This window comes from Aquarana catesbeiana, linkage group LG13, assembly GCF_042186555.1.
Source record: "Aquarana catesbeiana isolate 2022-GZ linkage group LG13, ASM4218655v1, whole genome shotgun sequence".
NCBI lineage: Eukaryota > Metazoa > Chordata > Amphibia > Anura > Ranidae > Aquarana > Aquarana catesbeiana.
In genome coordinates, this window is record NC_133336.1 from 76,898,835 (window position 1) to 76,921,378 (window position 22,544).

Consider the following 22,544-nt stretch of genomic DNA (forward strand, 5'->3'; position numbering starts at 1 on the left):
GAAGTGGCAGAATTGGCCTGGGTGGCAAGGGGTTAATTACCATAAGTGAGTAATATACAAATAATTATTATATATTGTTTTTAAAGTAATTTACTATATTTTCAAAAACTGAACTCAAGCAGGTGGCTTAACGGACAAATGATTGAAGTTATAACTTCCAACCAATAATTTCACAGTAAATAGATAAATAACCAATGATTATGTTATAACATATAGCATAATAAATATATATATGATTTAGCTTGATAAAAACAGTACCTTTCAGCAACTGCAGATTCACATTCTCCCTCTTAACTGTGTGAGAAAAACATGAGATTGTGGCTAAATCTTCTATCCATAAACTCATGTTATTTCCCTGTAGTTAAGAGGGCTGGGCTTGAAGGAAGCATTTGTCTTTTAGACACCTGCCCCCTTCCATGACACTGCAGTGAGAGGAGAGCCTCCAGTGCAGCATTTTTATTGGACAGTTTTTGGCCAATGGTACTTTACCATTGGTCCAAGACTCCAAGCTGTCCATTGAGCTCAGTGCCTCTGACAAGAAGTGAGAGACACTGTGAGCTCATCCTCTCAGTCTGCTGCAAATAGAGTGTGCCAGCTTGTATTTAAACTGGCCGCTCTGTATGTAGTTTCTGACAGGCTGGGCAAGGAGCCCCATATCTCCTGAACCATAGGTCGTCGGAGCCCCAAATTTTCTCCTACTATTTTCAGCTACCTACCCCCCAAATTTGGGGTCTCTGTGACCCCAGGTCGTCAAGCTGCAACCCTCGAAGCCCGATCATTTTTTAAAAAAGACATGTTATGTTCATGCCAGGTGAGGCTCTGCCATGAGGCTCTGCCTCACCTGCCTTCCCTGACTGCACATCCCTGCTGTCCAAAGGTGTCTCTGTTGCTCCTGCATCCAGAGTGTAAGCACCCTACTAAAGAAAGTGTGTTATTCGACAGATCACTGGGTGAAAACAGAGGGCAAAAAGTGTAAAAAAAAAAGAAAACAAATGCAGCCACCACATCTAATAATGGCAAGCGGCAATATTTTTTTTGGTTTCGCGTTTAATACCGCTTTAAAGTGAACCTACTTCTTTGAACACAGGTTCCCTGAAGCAAAATCTGTAGACATCTGTACCACTGTGCAAAATAAAGCTGTAGTATATGTTTTTTCCAGGATTTCTGCTTACTAAGGAGCAGAGAATTATTGAAAATAGTATAGGTCGATCCGAGTATAAGTCGAGGCCCTAATTTACTACAAAAAACTGGGAAAAACGTATTGACCCGAGTATAAGCCTAGGGCGAGAAATGCAGCAGCTACTGTAAGTGGAAAAAGAGGGTCAACAATGCCCATCTGCAGCTGTATACATCCCTGTGTCCTGTGCATGTGTCCCTGTGTATGTGTGCATGTGTCCCTGTGTATGTGCCACCTACCTGTGTCCTGTGCATGTGTCCCTGTGGACGTGTGCATGTGTCCCTGTGTATGTGTCACCTACCTGTGTCCTGTGCATGTGTCCCTGTGGACGTGTGCATGTGTCACCTACCTGTGTCCTGTGCATGTGTCCCTGTGTATGTGTCACCTACCTGTGTCCTGTGAATGTGTCCCTGTGTATGTGTCACCTACCTGTGTCCTGTGAATGTGTCCCTGTGTATGTGTCACCTACCTGTGTCCTGTGCATGTGTCCCTGTGTATGTGTCACCTACCTGTGTCCTGTGAATGTGTCCCTGTGGCGATCTGCATCCTCCGTGTGCCGCTCTGCACCGATCAGCTTGTGATATTACCATTCTGCGGCCATTCTACTGTTCAAAAGCCGCGCCTCTTCCACGTCCGTGATAGGCAGAACACTCCATTTCCCAGCAGTCAGTGGTCAGCCTATCACGGACATTCTCTCATCCTCATACCACGGATGAGGATGAGAGAATGTCCGTGATAGGCTGTACACTGACTGCTGGGAAATGGAGTTTTCTGCCTATCACAGACGAGGAGGAGGCGCGGCTTTTGAACAGTGAATGGCCGCCGAATAGTAATATCACACGCTGGCCGCCGTCTGTCTGCATGACACGCTGATCATGCAGAAAGACGGCAGTGACTCGAGTATAAGTCGAGGGGGGCACTTTCGGCCCCATAAAAAGGGCTGAAAATCTCGACTCATACTCAAGTATATACGGTAATTGGTATTTTTGTTATGCCCAAACAAAAGGGAAGGCAAAATAAAAAAAAAAAAAAAAATTGATCATCTCTATTGACATCACAGTTTAACCACATGCTCCAGTCAACAATTATAATTTTACTGACTCAGCAGATGCTTATACTCATTTGGGGGGGTCTATCCATAAATGTTTTCACACACCATGCACACATGATTTACACATATTTCCACTTTAGTCCTGGTTCGCACTGGTGAGATGAGGGAAACCCTACGATTCAGTGCCGGTTCCTGCATCACACCTGAATAATACACTAGTTAACACTAATGTCTGCAAACCGCTGGGGGTGTCAATATAAAGTTAATAACAAACTCAGATCGCAGTGCGAACTGTCAAATGGTGCAGGAATTGGATCACATAGGTGTCAACACCCATGCAATCCGATTCCAGTGCGGACCAAAACAAGGGTCCTGCTGCTGCACCATTTTGGCGCGAATGCAATGCAATTTCAGCCATACAGTTTGTATGGCTGAATTTGCATGGCACAGACATAGCATGTGATTTGCACAGCAATGCGGTGTGAATCAAATGCAATGTCTGTGATCGCACAAGTGTGAACCCAGCCTTAATTCAATTACAACAATGTGTGAATTCTAGGTGAAAGTTGTTTAAATCTTGTGCTGAAAACATTTATAAATAGTCTCCATAGGTCTCTCATTTTTGTCCTGCCATTCTTCTTCTGCACCTGGCTACCCTGAAAACTCTTGTAGCTAGCAGGACCTGAGTAGTCTGAATTTAGGTAAATTCAGGCCATTTTATTCTCTGGTTTAAGGCAATATCCACTTTCTATTCCCTATGCAGACTTTCTTTCACACTGCAGCATAGGGAAGTGGCAATGTACAGATTCTTGTGACGACAGGATGTAGTCAAGGAAGACATTACTGAATCTGGCTACAAGGTATTGTAAAAAAATGTAGTTTCCCGGACAGCAGTTTATTGGCAAATTTTACTTGCTGCCCAGAGCTGTGTCTGATGATTCAACTCCACTTACCCCTAGATCTTCATTGGCTAAGAACGCTTCTTTACTATTCAGCCACTTCTCGCTTTGATCGACAATACTGAAAAATTTCTGTTAAAAATAAAGAAACAAATACATACATAAAAACATGGCTATGAACAGGAGTAAAATAACTTGAAGTGCTCATCACATAGGACTAATGAAAAAAATATATACAGGTCATCAAACTTTTGAAATAGAACAATTAAATAAAAAAAAGGTATTACCTGCAGGTCACGAGCCTGACACAGCTTGAGGTTCTGTCCTCTCCAGGATTTAATAAGTTCATCCCAAGCATCTTCCATACTGGAAAGAGTAAGTCGTATTTCATCAGCTGCATAATGGCCAGAATTGCTCAGCTTTTGTCCAGAGGTCTTTACTGCATTGACTCTCTCTGTGCCTGCTTCGATCTCTGCCTGGTGGAAGAACACATTAGGTGGAAGGGTGTGTAGTCTGTTAAAATACCTGCTTAAGGGCTGAATTTACATTTACCCATGAAGGGCTGAATTTACATTTAGGCACAGTAGGTCTGAAGCTATAGGCAGTGTACGCAGGGAAGGTGAAGACATGACTTTTCCCGGGCAATTTTAGACTGAACTGTGTTTTTTGCCAGAGGGATGCAGAGCTTGCAACCCTGCCATCATACCTATCAGTACCCACCAGAAAGACCGCTACAGAGGAGACAGAGCCACTCAGAAACCAGATTGTGCAAACCTGCTGATGTGTTCTGAGCATCCAGGGAGCTGAGAGACTGAGCCACAGAGAGTCACTGTGTCTTGGGACCAGAGCTGGGAAGACCCGTTGCTGTGTGTGCCTACCGCCAGTGAGGGCCTGATCAGGAGGACCTGATTGTGAGGACTGAGACTTCTGGGACCAGACCTGTTGCCCACCAGCAGCAGTGAGCAGAACAATGGAGCTACAACTCTTACTCCCCACAGTAATGCTAGAAAGACTGCTCTTCACTTAGCAACCCATCAGCCATCCATTACATACTCTTAAAAGAACAGTTCCACTTGCACCACCTTACAAAAGGGCCCCAACAAAAGCTGGCTAATGCTGACAATTAGGCTCCAGGTACTTTGTAGCCAACTCCAGGGGTACCCCCTTTGTTAGGAAAGCATACACTCACCTGCTATTGTGACTATATTTGTAGTATGCACACGAGAACCCTTATTTTTGGATTAGTTAATGATGATACTCTTAACCCTGTTTGCATTGGTTTTAATTTACTTTAGCATCACAACAGTTCTGTTGGTTTTTATCTTATGGGTCAATGTTCACACTATCTAGTACAGGATCTTTAAACATGTTCAAATTGCCTGTTAATGGTTTCATGCATTGTTTAACTGCATTGCCATAATACATCCTTTTAGTCTACCATCCAGTTGCTTGTGGCCTATTTTCTGTGCAGTTTTATAGAGTAGTAGCATACCAACTTTTAGGGTACTCAGGTATGTGAGGGGGATTTGAGCAGTTTAAAGGGTCATGGCAGAACAGAGAACCCATCATATCCAGCGGCCCCTACAGGGGTAAGCACTACAGTAGCAAAGATGGAGAGATGGCTTCTCACTGCACATTTTCTGGCTATGTGTGCTGCGGCCCCATGTATTCCTACTGAAGAACTGTACTACGCTGGACCAATGAAGGCCACCATGAGTTTTCTGTGTTCCTTTCTGATTTAGTATCACTTTGTTACTAGGGGCCTGACTGACCTGGATTTCATAGCTAAAACCCTGACAGTTGCCATGCATTTTTTCAATCAATTACACTAAATTCGACAATGGAATAGAAGAGGATTCATTTTGCATTATCTGGTCCTAAGCTGGACTTTAAAAGTTTAAAATGATGTATACTGTATGTTCATATTGATTGATGTTCTTTTAAATCCTAAACGTTTTTCAATCTTCAACAAATGCTACGGTATTTTTTTTTTTAGTTTAACCCAGACTGTTATGCAACTCCATCCCACAAAATAAGACTGGACACATTTTGTAAAAACTATGCTTTCCTAACCAACCAGATTTAAATGTTCCTTCTTCAACTGCTACTTTCCATTGCCAGTTTGTACTTGATTAGCAAAGTAACCATTTGCTACTGTTGTTTATACAAGATGGAGCCTAAGTTCAGGCATGTGTCCAGTCAACCCTTGGCTTGGTACAGAATGTTCCTCTTACTTCAACTTTTTTGGAGTTGTTTGAACCAGATGCAGTCGACTGCATTTTTAAACGCAGTACAAATGCATATACAAGAAAAACTTAATGGAACACACATGAATGCATATGAACACACCTCTAATACATGCATATACATGTAAATGTGGCACAAAGCACAGCAAATGCATTAAAACTGCATGTGAACGTGCATCCAGAACAAACTTTTAATCATTTAGAATTTTGGTAGTCTACGCCTGTACATACAGTCCCCTAAATACGCTCTCGCAGTCTACAGTGTAATGACAGTCACTTGGGGCTTTTCGTAGAACATATCTGTGATATTTGTGACACGATGTACATGTGGGAGTGGTATGGCACAAGAGAGGTGACTTCCCACTGCTTGGCCTCACTGGAACACTGCAGCTTGACAGCTTTCACTCAGCAGCCTTTCATTGTGCTCAGTCTTGCACAGCCTCTCTGCACGACCATCGCCCAAGCAGCTCTTCCTAAATGCCCTCTACACAGCATGACATCCCTGAACTGGAGAGTAAGAACTTTCAAGCCTTATAGAAGGCCCTTCCTCATAGAAGGACATTAGGAACCCCAACCATTCCTTTTCATAGCCAGGGATATACTGGGAGATCAAGCAATATTATCTCATGTCTTTGGCTGACCTGGGATGGCTGGAGGGCAGATGACCCATAGTACAGAACCAAGACACTTCATACAGTAGTAGTTGAGTGGTGTAGCATATTGGTCATTGATTAAAGACGCTGTGGCATTTGAAACCCTTTATTGGCCAACTAATATTTTTAAAAGAGTAAGCTTCTGAAACATATTAGGGATCTAACACCTATAATGCTTTTATTGGCTTAAGTTTTCAAAAACTTTAGCCAGTGAAGTGCAACACTTAAAACCATCTTTTAGCGTCATTCCCAAGAATTCTGTGTGTAGGATTCTATATCTATTGTAAAGGGAACATGCTCAACTGGTAGTGGCAGCAGTAAACCATGCAAGAGACAAGGACATCTAGAAACAGTCCAAGCAGATTTGTCCTGCATTTTATTGAGCAAGGCAGTAAACAAAGACAGTCCATAGCATAAAGCAAAAAAGTACTTATGCCAGCCACTAACTAAACTTATATAAGTTCTTGAATCCTGACTAAATAGGGTACCTACTAATGGGTTCCCAAAAGCAAACAGGTAGCATATGCACTGTTTTGGTGCAATGTCAGCATCCAGACTTTTTGCCCAGCAGCAAGCTCACACAGCATAAAGAGAGCGAGTGAAAAAAAATCCTCACAATCAGTTAGCTCATGCATAAAGAGGCTTGTGGATATCTGAGACTAATTAATAAGGTCTGGGTAACAGGTAAGACATGGAACTAATGCTGGCCATACACTATACGAAAAATCGGCCGAAAAATCGTTCGTATAGACACTTCGTTCGTTTTTCGGCAAGTTAATGGGCACAAATCGATAATCGTTTGTGACGTTTTTGTGGGAAAAAAACGAACGGGAAATTTGGAAATTTTCTGCCGAACGTACGATAAATTGCAAGGTTAATGTGTTTCCCGTCCGAACTGTCTGCACTAGGTATATGTAAAAAAAACGAACAAAAAATTATTTATTCATGTCCACTGAACAATTTATCGGTCATTATATGATGGCACGATCGTTTGCGGTCACGGTCGAACGTTCGTTTTTCGAAAATGTGTTCGGCCGATTTTTCGTATAGTGTATGGTCAACATAAGGATATATGGTTTATCCCACCCAAAGCTTTGCAAAGTCTCTGGGCTCCAGGACACACACCAGAGCTAATTCAAATCTGAGAAAACCAAAGTTTGCTTTCTCCATAACAGACAAATTCTGCAACCCCTAATCATGTGTAGGTAAGAAATATAGGAGATACATATACACCATTCACAATTTAGAAGGCCAGTGCCTTACCCTACGTAATATGGTTATTGTGGCATGCCTGTATTATAGGAAACCGCACTGTATACACTACAATTCCCTTTTAAAATGACATATTTAATTTGTCAGAGCTGGAGCTAAAAAGAAAAGCAGAAAAAAGAAAATATTGGAAAAAAGCCCCATAGCAACCAAACATATTCTATTATTTTTCTGACGCAGGTTAGTAGATTAAAGTAAATATGATGGTATGCCACAGAAACCACTTCTAGCTTCTTTTTTATGGTTCCTATGCGTCAACGAAACTGAGCAGTTGGGAACGCCCTAAATAAAAACAAAACTGTTGCATTTATCTTTTAAAATGTGGAAAATCAAAAATTTCAAATACACTCTGGTTTGGTTACTCAGCTAGAGACATACCTTTCTCTCCTGGTGCTCTTCAATCCTGGCTTCAACATCTCCAGCATTTTTTGGCAAAGCAACCCCTTCCATCAGGGCCTGAAGCTTCTGCACCCAGTCCATTATCTCTCGTATATCAGCATTGAACCTTTGCAGATGGTAAGAGTCATCTAATTTCTCCTTCCTGCCAAGGAATGAAACGTGTTGTTCAGTGGACTGGACAGAGTGGACTTAGATAATGCTGGGTGCACACTTTCTCTGCCAGAAGGGATATAGCAATGGACAAATGTTCCATATTTCATCCATAAAGCTACAGTCTTTTGTAATACAACCACAAAGGATTAGACATTAAAGCACAGCACAGCTTACTGTGCTATCAATTATTCTGATCTCGGACCACAGACAGTCATGTGTCTTTACACCAATGGTTTATTCTTATTCATACAGGGAATATAAAAAATAACCTTTGTTTGATTGTTCTTATTGATTGATGAATCTACTCACCATTAGAATGTTTATAAAGTTGAAAACTCAAAGTTATAAATCCTGCAGGATTTATGTTTGGGTATTATCACTCACCTTGATAGACAGCCAACTCCTTTTGCTAGTGTTTCTTTTTTTTCAGATATGGGCAGGCAGTTTAAGCATGGAATGTCATAGAATGCCCGTTTGAGAGAGCTGCCATTCCTTGCTTGCCGAGATCTTTACAGCTGCTAACAAGCAAGCACCCTTAAATCTGCTTAATACTAGCTTGTGAACACATCATAATTTATCATTGGGAAGGACTTTTTTTTTATCTTTAAAATATCTTGTGCTGCCAGACAGAAGAGGGTAAACGGGGGGGGGGGGGGGGGGCTTAGCCGAGTGAAAGGGCTTCTCCCTTTGCTTTTTGTTATCAAGGCAGTGGCTGTGTCAACATGGCACCTCTAGCAACACTGTGGAGGATACCAAAGAGAGATGGTAGGCTTACCCAAGAAGTGTAGACTGACACCCAGTTCACAGTAAAACCCTCACCACAGGGCAGATCAGACCTGGGAGTAGGATCAAGACTTGCATAAGTAGACAGATGATCCCAGGTTACAGCAAGTAATACGGAATCCTCAGGGTGCAGAGTCTAAGGGCCAGCTGATATTCACAAGAGCTTCTAATGGTGAAGATGGATTTTGCGGCTTGCTGACCCCAGGTCCCAATCCCTACTTTCACCCTACATAAGAACTCAGAAACAAAAAGGTACCAGGCAATAGGTCTGAAACAAGAAGTAACCTGCAGTGACTGTCCAGAAGATGAAGCTGGTTGTGAGCACAGTAATTACAGGTAGAGGTCAGAGTTCAAGTCTGGCAGCAGATGCAGTTAACCAGGAATGAAGCCAGGGTCAGGGCAGGTAGCAGACTTGGATAGTCAGGAATAAAGCCAAGGGTTAGGGCAGGTAGCAGACTGATAGCGAGGAACGAAACCAAGGGCCGGGGCAGGTAGCAGACTCAGATAGTCAGGAAACTAAGCTAGTATTAGATACTCAAAAACCAATGGAGGAAAGCAGGCAGGTACATGGCCCCAGCAGCCAGCTTGCAGAAGCATTGGTCGGGGAGCAAGCCAGAAGCTGCATGGAGTTAAGCAGACAAGGCAAAAAAAAGGAAACCCTCCTGATTGGATGCAGCCCAACAGGAGGAGAAGGGTGCTGCCCCCACAGTGATTGGCTGCAGCATGACTTTAGAGACAGATAGCTAGGCTGGGCAGGGACTAGCCATGTAGCTGACTTTTCTAAATCAGCAGGTGACACCTACTGAAGCCTGTGGCACTCAGTTCAGTGCAGGAACAAGGTAAGAACAAAGCACATGTTGTGGAACTATAAGAACCAGGACAGCTTTGCATGTTTGTGAGTTGTGGAACACAAGTAGCATATTGACTTGCCTGCTAGATTTTTGGGCTACAAGCAACAACTTGCCTGCTGATCTGTGGAACCACATGTAACAGATCAGCAGCAGCTTTTACAGCTGATCTGTAAGAAAAACCTAATCCATGGACAGAACAGGACATGAAAGAAAATATATCCAAAGTATGGGAAATCCCTTCTTAGAAAGTTGGCAAGACATCAAGATTTCCCCTCAATTCTTATTCAGACTCAAATTTTCAGTCCTAGTGACGATGGTCAACAAAACAAATAGAGAGGGTGAATCTCACTGTGGGGACACAGACAGTAATAAACCTGACAGAAGCTATAACACCTTCCTACTTTATTCAAAACTTTTTTTTTTTAAGTTTAGTTATACTTTAAGGGGTCTATTTAAAAATGTATTCACTCGAAGCCCACCTGTCCTTTCACTTGCCGTTTTGGAGTGCCTTACAACTCCAGCACTTTCTCCACTCCCTACAGACCCCAAAGAGGTTTGGTCGACAATTATCCACATTTGAAGAATACTGCTCAGATGATGGGGTACAGACACAAGTGCTCTCAAAAACATATAACCTATTGATTACCCCACCCCGGAACAACCACATTTACTTTGGATGGGGAAATGGGAGAAGGAATGGAACCATACGTTCACGATCGGCCAACAACAAAATATTATTAGGTTCTCGTTGAAATCATCCATCTGGATGAAGATTCAGGACACTAACTACAAAATAATGATGCGGTGGTGCCACATCCCGCAGATGTTACATAAATTTTATCCTGAGGTGGCTGATCGCTGCTGGAGATGCCAGGAGGAGGGAGGTACGATGCTGCAAATTTTCTGATCCTGTCCTAGGATAGTGTCATATTGGAGGGAAGTACGGAACATTATTCAAAAATTCACTAACTATGAGATCCCTGACGATCCAGCCTTTTTCTTGTTACATGCTATGCCTATTCCGGCAAAAATATATAATAAATCAATTATACGCCAAGTCATGCATCCCTCTCAAATGGAAAAACCCGATGCCTCCAACTGTCAGTTGCTGGCTCCACAAAGTGGAAAAGATCAATAAGATGGAAGATCTCACACTTTCAGCACAACATAAGCATGAAAAGTAGTCTAAGCTATGGAGATTGTGGAATTTGTTTATCCTCTCTGAAGAAGGCCTAGCTGTGCTTGGCCCATGACTATCAGATGGCTGTAAAATGAATAACCATCTGATTCACTGATATCCATCTCCGAACCAGGACACCCTGCACCCCCCCCCCCCCCTTTTCTCTTCTTTCTCTGTTTTCGGTTAACTTCTTTCTCCTCTCTTGATATTGTGAAAATGGATAGCATAGATCATCTCTACATCAACTGTATTCTGAGACTATTACGTGTACCCTAATTTGACCTTCTGATCTATTCTGTTCCATTTGAATGTATTAGAAATGTTATTGGTTAGACCTGGACATGCCTTTTGTGGTTTAAATAAAATATAGAATATTTGAAAAAAAATGTTTTCACTTAAGATTCACACATTTTCTAATTGGCCTTTTCATACCATATGCAGCAAAGTGTGTTGAAATGCGCTATACCACACTGTGGTGCAAAAAAATTAACAGAATGTAATTTTGTGACTATTAAATAATGTTAGAAGAAAAGTTAAACAGTGTGATGTGTTGTAATCAGCGTATTGCAGTACCGCTTCACATCGCACACCATCGGCCTCAATATTGCTCATCAGCAGTTGTATGCATGCTGCTGATGTGAACAAGCCCTATATCATGGGTCAATGTTATGTGGATTTTAGGTGAAACATTTATAAATAGACTGTAAGGTGGTAAATCTACTCAAAAACAGTACAGTAGAAACCAGACCGTCTCATAAAACTTAGGGCTGATGGGTATTCACTAATATGAGACAAACTTATAAGTGATGATTTTATAAATTTAGAGATCACAATGTTTTGCAGAAGTTATGGAGCACTCCATCGTAGCTCATGGTTCTCCTGGGATAGAATGTCATGGTAGACATTATTAAAAAGCAGATGCTATAAGAAACGGTTCAGTCTAAGAAAACACTGTAGGAATTCAAATATTTAGTGACCAGAAGACCAGACAATAAAAAATGCTTTTAACTGGTCAATATGGTTATATTATAAAGGCAAAAGCCAAAACTGTTGGCTTTTGGTTTCCCCCTAACCACTGATATACAGATGCATCTCATGAAATTAGAAGATCATCAAAAAGTTAATTTATATCAGTAATTCAATTAAAAAAGTGAAACACATATATTTTATATAGATGCGTTACACACAGAGTGGACTTGATAAAACACAGTGGACCAACACCAGCAGATGACATGGCTCCCTAAATCATCACAGACTGTGGAAAATGTTGCATTTAGTTTGGAAATCAAGGTCCCAGAGCCTGTAAGAAGAGTGGAGAGGCACAAAATCCAAGTTGCATGAGGTCCAGTGTGAAATTTCCATAGTCAGTGATGATTTGGGGAGCCATGTTATCTGCTGGTGTTGGTCCACTGTGTTTTATCAAGTCCAAAGTCAGCGCAGCCCTCTACCAGGAAATTCTAGGGAACTTCATGCTTCCCTCTGCTAACCAGCTTCATGGAGATGCTGGTTTCATTTTCCAGCAAGACATGGTGCCTACCCAAATTGCCAAAAATACCAATACCTGGTTTAATGATCATGGTATCACTGTGTTTGATAGGCCAGCAAACTCGCCTGACCTAAACCCCATAGAGAATCTGTGGGGTATTGTCAAGAGGAAGAAGAGAGACACCAGACCCAACAATGCAGATGAGCTGAAAGCCGCTATCAAAGCAACCTGGGCTTCCATAACACTTCAGCAGTGCCACAGGCTGATCGCCTCCATGCCACACTGCATTGATGCAGTTATTCATGCAAAAGGAACCCCAAACAAGTTTTCAGTGCATACTATACTGTATATGTACATACTTTTCAGTAAGCCAACATTTCTGTATTAAAAATCCTTTTTTTATTGGTCTTATGTAATATTCTAATTTTCTGAGATACTGAATTTTGAGTTTTCACTGGCTGTAAGCCATATTTATCAAAATTAAAAGAAGGAAATGCTTGAAATATATCACTGAAATAAATTAACTTTTTGATAATATTCTATTTTTATGAGATGCACCTGTAAATGTAAAATTAAAAATCCACAAATCAAGTCAATAAGACTCAAGCACTCTAGCTGAAATAACTGAATAAAAGGCTATAAAGAAAGATGGGGGCACCCACAGCTATTAAAACGTCATTGATAATCTTTCTATTTTTTAACTTTCTAAGCTAAAAAATACATTTTATTGGCTGCCCTAGGTAACTCCTCCACTTTCTCCTTCATCCTCTTTAATAGAATAGTGTACACTAACCATACTCATAGCAGCTTTAAGTCATGGGCTCAGGATATAATAGAAAAAAATAAATAAATGAGATTGCTATAAATAAAGAGGCATCCATATTTCAGAAGAAACATGTTTTATATTTCTAAAGACAGATAGTATTTGAAGCATGTATGGCCATTATAAGTTTTTTTAGCTTTAAAATTTAAAAGTAGCCACTCCAGGTTCAAAAAGTAACCGCTTTATCTGGAAATTTTGCAGCAAAGTAAAAGAGTGCATATTCACCCGCTTTATTAAACCAAGTCTATTATCAGTAGTGTCGGTTCACACTGGTGCGGCTTCAAAGTCGCCTGACTCTGCAGCCGTCCCATACAGTGCGACTTCAGCGCGGCTTGCAAACAACTTCTGTAATAGAAGCCAATGCAAACCACTCTGAAGTTGCCCCCAAAAGGTACTGAAACCTTTTTCTAAGTCGGAGCGACTTGAGTCGCTCTGATTAGAGCGGTTCCATTGCACTGCATGGAGCAGGACTTGTCACTCGGCTAAGTCACCTGATAGGTCGCCTCAGTGTAAACAGTGCCTAAAAGGGAGTAGAACTTTAAGAAAAAAGGGGTTATTTGTGTGCCCAAGCTATCTCCAAGGATTTTTGTATAAGCTATTTTAGAACACTAGTTATCAGGTACCTTATCCTACAAGACTGATAATGTCCCTCTTCCTTGGAGAATACATGGCCAATAACCTTTAGCTCAAAGAATAAAATTATCTGGTTCCGGCTTGAAGCGCCATTTAGTTCTGTCCTCATTTTATCCTTTGGCAAATGTGGAGGAAAGTGTATACAGACATTAAAGACTACTTTGTTTAAAGTTTTGAAAAAATGAAAAAAAAGTTCTCTATTTTGGTGCTACCTGGGAAAGGAAAGTGGGAAATGGGAAATGAACATACACAGCAATAATTTTATTTTATTTTTTCTAATAAAAAGGTAAAGGTTAACCTACGTTACTATATTGCTCTATATCACCATCTATGAGTTTCCCTTCACTTCCATTCCATTACTGGGGGCAGGAAGAGCGCTAAAATAGTCCCAACCAAGTGAAAACAGCAATGAAGCACAACAAAGGTTCATACGCCTCCCCACTTTATCCAAGACAGGAAACATAATTAGTGTTATAGAAAAGTTCTGCAAAAAATTAATTCACGGAAATGTGAAAACCACTTTGTACATTACTTCATGTGTTTCTTGAAAATTTGTTACAGTCACATGGCTAGATCTATGTGTAAAAATGAACGAAATGCTCAAAGAGATCAATTGAGATCTTCCAGCAAGGAAATCAAGCTTGCTGGTACCTACACAAAAATCATTCTGTATATCGGTTTGGGCTGGTCTGAATCTTTAAGGAGCTGTGTTATTTATAAAATGACTCTTTAGAGATTTAGCTGGGAGCTGAATGCTCTCAATAGAAATGCAATTATTACTGATCTATGATCTGCCCTCAGTTAACCAACACACGGAATACGTCTGTTACTTTATAAATAGCATTGGTTAGGCTGCCTTTCCAATACCTCTGGTTAGCCTGGAGCTGGAGTTTTTGCCAGCTGTCCGTCATCTCCTTCTCTTTTGAGGTAAGGCGTTCGCTCATTGATGAATTTCCACGGCACAGACGTTTGGCTTCTTGATGCAGAGCCTGCGAGGAAACATTTTTGTAAAAAAATAATTTTAGTTCCTGAAGGTTCTTGGCAAGTGATGGTATTTTCCGAGAATAACGTTGATCAGATCCCAACAAAAGTAGGAAACAATTTGTAAACAGATCCTCAAACTTGGCATTATATGTTGGACATTTAACTCGTTAATTCAAAGTATTTGCATATAGTAAATTGTACATAGACTAAATCTGAGTTATGAAGAGACACTATGGTGTCCATTTACAAATAATTTCACCCAAGTTTCACATTTTCCACACTAATTTACGTTTGAAAAAATGTGAATATTGGGTGAACGTAGTGTAAATCCTGGGTGAAAACATTGATAAATAGACCCCTATGTATGAATCATTGAAAACACTGCATTCATGTAAAAATTATTGTGCTTATTATAATTAGAGTGGAACTATACCTGTCCAAAGGTCCCTTCTGGGGGGGTGAGGTCACTCCTGCGCACGCCCAGGGGCTAGTCATCCCGACACTGAGAGATGCAAGCACTCTAAGCTATGCTGCACATGCGCAGCTCAGTTTTGCAGTGCCGGAGAAGATGGCAGGCAGGTGGGGGAATTCTAGGGGGCATGCCTCTTCTGCAGTAAAAGCCTGCCTGCTCACTGTTTTTTTTACAGCAGAACTTCAGAACTTCAGTTTCACTTTAAGCTGCCCGATCTACTATTTTCCAAGGTTTTTGCTGTATTAGTTTGTGCTACGTACCTCTTTCTGTGTCTGGATGACCTTGATTTCACGAAGAGTTTCTTCATGTCTCCGTATTAAGTTGGTGACACTCTCTACATCCTTTCCACAGTCCAAGGCAAGCATAAGCACACTCTAAAATGGATGGGTAAGATTGAATTAATAAATATTAAGAGCTGGTTACTGCTATCACAAGACTTACTCCATCTGCATGGACTTTCTGTCTATTGTACACAGACATGCTTAAAGTATAGTGTGCATTTAGCCCAAATCTTTTATTTTATTTTGTCCTTTATGTCCCATTTGGGGGTTTCATTTTCTTCCTGTCCTGGAGATGCAGAAGGAACAGGAAGGAAGGGAAAATCTCCCCAAAGCAAGAGGAATTCTCGACACAGTTACAGTTATCACCAGAACAGTGACCCTCATGTCCTAGACACCAAGATAATATAGGGGTTGAATGTCCCAAGTGCGACTACAGACAACAATAAAAACTTGATAGGGGGCTAACCCTTCCCTGCTGTATCCAGAAAATAAAAGTTTTGCCTTTACATACACGTTAACAAAAACTGCGTTGCATTGGTAGGACAAATCATTCAAATGTTTTAGATACATGGTGGAATGTTCAGTAATTATGGAAGACCCAAGACACCCACCCAAAACTATTATTTTTGTATGGTAGTAAAGGTGATGGGGTCTTTCACTGGGTAAAATATATCTGCCCTGATTAAGTTGTCCACTTTGCTTGTTGCTCACATCAGTTCTGTCTGTTATAATTATTATTATACAGGATTTATATAGAACCGACAGTTTACGCAGCGCTATACAACTTGAGAGTATACAGCACAAATACAATACACTTTAATATAGTAGAAACCAGAGAGCCCTGCTTGTTATATATGAAAGATACCCACCTAATCTTGTCATTAAATTATCTGAAGTGTACAACTTGCTTCCTATACAATTTGGTGCAGCAACACAAATTTCCTCCACCAGTTCATCCTTACATTTAGAATGCAATTGGAACATAATTGCCAATATCGTACTATAGTCCCAATTCTAGGAATTAGTGTTGGTGACTTACTTACCTTTCAATATGTGGCTTTAAAGTTTGTTTGTTTTTTTTTTTATTGAAAAGTTTTTAAATACAAAACATATAAACATAGGCTATCGGTATGTGCAGAATTCCAGATATTTCAAAAATTATTAATATTAATTATGTTTTTTTTACTTGCAAAAGTTTCCACCATTACATATCATTTTTGCATAAACCAAAGACCCATAATTAGGAGAGATTTAAAAAAATATTGTTATAAAAAATACCCAGCGTTATAATGATGCTTCTGACATAGAGGTATGTAAGCTATAACATAGTAAATTTCAAACAGACTAAACAGAAGGGTGTACTGCTAGACCTCAAGGTGGCTGTAATGGTGGGTCATGCTAATGGCATGACACAGATGTGCAGCATATGTCACGGGGGAGCAGTATTCTTACCACTACAAAGTTTTCAACCCTGAAATTATACATAATGACTTTCTTTTCTCAAATAAAATACTGTTTATAGTACTAATTAGGAGACTTTCAGGCAATGTTCCTTTGGAAACATATGCAAACAAGGGCCTTTGGATAATGCCACAATTTACATGGCAGATCTATGAGTAAATGACCTGCCTAATGTTTCTTAAAGTGACTCTGTCATGAGAACAGTATGGGGGCTGCCATTATTGCCCTCTCCTTTGAGACTGTTATATCCCTGGCTTTCATGTAAATGCTTTGGCTTTAATCATTTCTCCCTGACCCAGAATAAGTTCTCAGATAACTTCAGATATTTAATTTGTAAAAAATGTTGAAAACCATTTATCATGGTTTATTTAGAAACAAAGAATACGGAGGAGAGATGGGTTTGCTTTAAGAGCATATTAAATAAGGGCATTAGCCAATGTATCCCATTGGGTAATAAATTTAAAAGAGCGAACAAAAGTCCTGGATGGCTTAACTCCAATTTAAAAATACATATAAAAGCAAAGGAGAAGGCCTTCAAAAAATACAAGGTTGAGGGATCATCCTCAGCATTCAGACTTTATAAAGAATGCAACAAGAAATGTAAGGGTGCAATTAGGACGGCTAAGATAGAACATGAAAGACACATAGCGGAGGAGAGCAAAAAATATCCCAAGAAATTCTTTAAGTATGTAAACAGTAAAAAAGGGAGGACAGACCATATTGGCCCCATAGAGAATGAGGAAGGACATCTGGTTACAAAGGATGGGGAAATGGCGAAGGTATTGAATTTATTCTTCTCCTCAGTCGGGGGGCTTCAGTAACCAAAACTGCAGTGTTTATCCTCATGACACAACACAGGAAGCACCTCCATGGTTAACAAGTCTTAAGTTTCTCAAGTCTAATTAAAATTAGACTTGAGAAACTTAACATTAATAAATCACCGGGACCAGATGGCTTGCATCTGAGGGTACTTAGGGAACTCAGTCAAGTGATTTCCAGACTGTTGTTCCTAATTTTTACAGACAGTCTACTGACTGGAATGGTACCAGCTGGAAAAAAGCCAATATAGCACCAATATTTAAAAAGGGCCCAAAATACATCCCTGGGAATTACAGACCAGTTAGCCTAACATCAATAGTATGTAAACTCTTGGAGGGGATTATAAGGGACTATATACAAGATTTTAGTAATGAGAACAGTATCATTACCAGTAATCAGCATGGATTCATGAAGTATCGTTCTTACCAAACCAATCTACCAACCTTCTATGAGGAGGTGAGTTGCCATCTGGATAAAGGAAGGCCCGTAGATGTGGTGTATCTGGATTTTGCAAAAGCATTTGACACAGTTCCCATAAACGTTTACTGTACAAAATAAGGTCCATTCGCATGGACCATAGGGTGAGTACATGGATTGAAAACTGGCTACAAGGGCGAGTTCAGAGGGTGGTGATAAGTGGGGAGTACTCGGAACGGTCAGGGGTGGGTAGTGGGGTTCCCCAGGGTTCTGTGCTGGGACCAATCCTATTTAATTTGTTCATAAACGACCTGGAGGATGGGATAAACAGTTCAATCTCTGTATTTGCAGACCATACTAAGCTAAGCAGGGCAATAACTTCTCCCCAGGATGTGGAAACCTTGCAAAAAGATCTGAACAAATTAATGGGGTGGGCAACTACATGGCAAATGAAGTTCAATGTAAAAAAATGTAAAATAATGCATTTGGGTGGCAAAAATATGAATGCAATCTATACATTGGGGGGAGAACCTCTGGGGGAATCTAGGATGGAAAAGGACCTGGGGGTCCTAGTAGATGATAGGCTCAGCAATGGCATGCAATGCCAAGCTGCTGCTAACAAAGCAAACAGAATATTGGCATGCATTAAAAAAGGGATCAACTCCAGAGATAAAGCGATAATTCTCCCACTCTACAAGACTCTGGTCCGGCCGCACCTAGAGTATGCTGTCCAGTTCTGGGCACCAGTCCTTAGGAAAGATGTACTGGAAATGGAACGAGTGCAAAGAAGGGCAACAAAGCTAATAAAGGATCTGGAGGATCTTAGTTATGAGGAAAGGTTGCGAGCACTGAACTTATTCTCTCTGGAGAAGAGACACTTGAGAGGGGATATGATTTCAATATACAAATACCGTACTGGTGACCCTACAATAGAAATAAAACTTTTTCGCAGAAGAGAGTTTAACAAGACTTGTGGCCACTCATTAAAATTAGAAGAAAAGAGGTTTAACCTTAAACTACGTAGAGGGTTCTTTACTGTAAGAGCGGCAAGGATGTGGAATTCCCTTCCACAGGCGGTGGTCTCAGCAGGGGGCATCGATAGCTTCAAGAAACTATTAGATAAGCACCTGAATAACCACAACATACAGGGATATACAATGTAATACTGACACATAATCACACATAGGTTGGACTTGATGGACTTGTGTCTTTTTTCAACCTCACCTACTATGTAACTATGTAATCATTTCCCTTCCACTTGACAATTATGTGCCACTTTGTGTTGATCTATCACATAAAATCCCAATAAAATAAATTTACGTTTTTGGTTGTAACATGACAAAATGTGGAAAATTTCAAGGGGCATAAATACTTTTTCAAGGCACTGTATTGTACAGTGTGCAGTTTCAGTGTGGTGCAATGTACATGATTTATCATATATCTCTATGGAGATGGCATTTTGCAGGAGACCACACCAAAGATGTTGCAAGTAGCATTTCTTTAACACAACCTAATAAAATGCACACTTTTGCCCAGGTTGCATCTTTGAAGGGTTAGTTTACCTTTACAAAAAAAAACTGCCCATGCACGTGAGGGGCATCTGTACATAAAAACAAACTGGGCAGCTTTGACCAAAGGTTAAATAATGCCCTTGCTATAGGTGTAGGTCATTCATGTGGAACCAACTGGAATAGTGCTGCAACCTCCACTGCAATCCAAAGAAGGCTCCAAAACCCAGTGCCTTGGCTCTACAGTCTCTGAAACCTCACTGCAGCACAATTCACAAAAAAGCACTGGCGCATCGGTATGAATCAGCAAAATGGTTATTTTTTATTAAAGACAGTGAAATACAGCAAATGGAAAGCCAATGCGTTTCAGCCATTCAGGCCTTAATTATGTCCATGATTAAGCCCTGAAAAGCTAAAACGTGTTGGATTTCTATACGCTGTATTTCACTGTCTTTAATAAAACATTATTGCTTTGCTGACAAATCCTGGCTGAAAACTTCCCAGAAATGGCATCATCCTCTCTTGCTTTGTTGCTAGGACATTGCTAAGACAACCTTAGCCAATTCAAATCCCCTCGTATATGCTCTCTTTCCCCTGTCACAGTAGCTCTGAGCTCAGCGATGCTGCAACAGAAATGATAATGGGCTACATATATGTGCTCGCTCACTCCTGGGATGGTGGGGGTGAGCAGTAATGATTGGGAGTGTCTTACCAATGTCCTAGCAACAAGGCATTTTTTTGGTAAAGATGAGCGAACCCTTTGAGTTTTACAGGCATTACCATTGATCTCTTGTTAAAAGGAAAATTCACCTTTACAAAAAAAAACGCCTATGCAGGTAAGGGGTGTTTGTAGATTAAAACAAACTGTGCAGCTCTCACTAAAGATGAATAATACCCTTGCTATAGGTGTAGGCCATTTACATACCTTATGAAGCCATGACTTGAATACTCCCAGGACGTTGCTTAGTACTCCCAGGACGTTGCTAAGAGCCCTTGCACACTGGGGCGGTTTGCAGGCGCTATTGCGCTAATAATAGCGCCTGCAAACCGCCCCGAAAGTGCCGCTACTTTCATTCCAGTGTGCAAGCCCCGAGGGCTTGCACACTGGAGCGATGCGCTGGCAGGACGGTAAAAAAAGTCCTGCTAGCAGCATCTTCGGAGCGGTGAAGGAGCGGTGTGTATACCGCTCCTTTACCGCTCCTGCCCATTGAAATCAATGGGACGGCACGGCTATACCGCCGGCAAAGCGCCTCTGCAGAGGCGCTTTGCGGTGGTATTTAACCCTTTCTCGGCCGCTAGCGGGGGTAAAACTGCCCCGCTAGCGGCCGCATACCAACGGTAAAACGCCGCTAATAATAGCGGCGTTTTACCGCCGACGCCGCCCCCCGTCCCAGTGTGCAAGGGCTCTTAGTGAGGCCTAGTCGTCACTGCTCACCTCCACCATCACAGGAGTGAGCGCTATCTCTGATTCAAACCTCCTCAGATACTCTTTCTCTCCCCTGATGCAGTAGCTCTGAGCTCATCATTTGAGAGTTCTCTCCTGTGATGATGGAGGTGAGCAGTGATGACTAGACCTCATTTAGCAACTTCGTGGGAGTACTTAGCGACGACCTGGGAGTATTCCAGTGAGGCTTCATACTGTATGTAAATGGCCTACACCTATAGCAAGGGCTTTATTTTCCTTTAGTCAGAGCTGCACAGTTTGTTTGTTTTTATCTACAGATGCTCCTTATCTGTATAGGCAGTTTTGTGGTAAAGGTGAACTATCCCTTTAATGCACATTTTTCTGAAAACTACATTAAAGATGTGTCCATCAGCACGTTCACTAATGTGAACCCATATTGCACCTAAATGTGCAAATGTAACCAGTGATTTTTAGACACATTTGAAGGCTGATCTATATAATTGGGAAAAAGAATTATATTTGTGTTGCTTATAACAAGATCCCAACTTTCTACTATAAGCTAGAATTGAAATATAGCTGGCTATAAGAATCACATCACTTTGGCTTTATATCTTTTTTTTTTAACAAGAAAACTTTGGCTTTATAACTATTATATGGACTTTTAGCGGCAAGCCCATGTTTTCCTACCAGGTCCTGAATGACCTGACTGAATGGCAGTTTTAAACTAAGCATGCCTGAAATAACTGAAATTATTTCCCATGATAAAATGTTACGACAACTGTACAGGTAATTAGACTTCACACTTTAGAGGCATTGCATTGTGTGGTAGCAGCACAATATCTCTTTGACTCTCCATGTAAAGTTTTCCCGACTCTGTAATCCCACTTGTCATACTTTCCTCCTGTACCTTTTCACTCATTCTTTCGTTAATGTCATCAATTTCACGGATCAAGGCGTGAATCTCCAGGGCTCCTTCTAATGCCTTGCGATATTTATTTAGGTCACCGTGGAAACTATTCCACCTAAAGCAAAACAACGTATCCAAGTTATACCATCATACATATGTTTCAAACAAATCTCGCTTTCAGAAACTGCTCTATTGTAAAAGCCATAGGGCGAACGATGCATTTTTACGACATCACACTAACAGGCAAGATACAGCCGTGTAAAAGTCTGCATACTAAAGGCTTACTTTTAGGAATTACAACCCAGTCCAGTTATACCCAAAGAGAAACACTACATGGCTTAAAGTGGAACCCTAGTTCTGTTATATTAAAGAAATCCTTTCAGATGAACAATCATTTTAGCAAACATCAAGTCTGACCACTACTGCCTTGTCAACTGTTTGACCTCATATGCTTTCTTCCAGCTCCTAAATATGCTTTAGTCTTTCAGTCTGATTCATGATTTCTGACAGTACTGCATCTTCTGAATTCATGGCTTTCGCCTACTGTCAGAAACCATGAATCAGACTGAGACAGAAGTACAGTTAAATCACACTTGTTTAATAATAATAATAAAAAGGTAAACGTAGTCAAAACATAGCCAGAGTTCAGGAATTGGAACAGATAGTCAGACAAGCCAAAATGTCAGG

At 40.8% G+C, this 22,544-nt stretch overlaps 1 protein-coding gene across 1 annotated transcript in view; it reads right to left on the minus strand.

The window, feature by feature from the left end:
* The window catches only part of SPTBN5 (spectrin beta, non-erythrocytic 5), a 367,667-nt gene that overhangs the window by 85,107 nt on the left and 260,016 nt on the right, over window positions 1–22,544 (minus strand). The window contains exons 41-46 of the mRNA XM_073608935.1: window positions 21,858–21,972; window positions 15,320–15,433; window positions 14,471–14,592; window positions 7,674–7,836; window positions 3,415–3,603; window positions 3,182–3,259 (exon numbers count right to left, since the gene is read on the minus strand). Of these exons, the coding sequence (XP_073465036.1) occupies window positions 3,182–3,259; window positions 3,415–3,603; window positions 7,674–7,836; window positions 14,471–14,592; window positions 15,320–15,433; window positions 21,858–21,972 (781 nt within the window). The remainder of the gene's footprint in view (window positions 1–3,181; window positions 3,260–3,414; window positions 3,604–7,673; window positions 7,837–14,470; window positions 14,593–15,319; window positions 15,434–21,857; window positions 21,973–22,544) is intronic.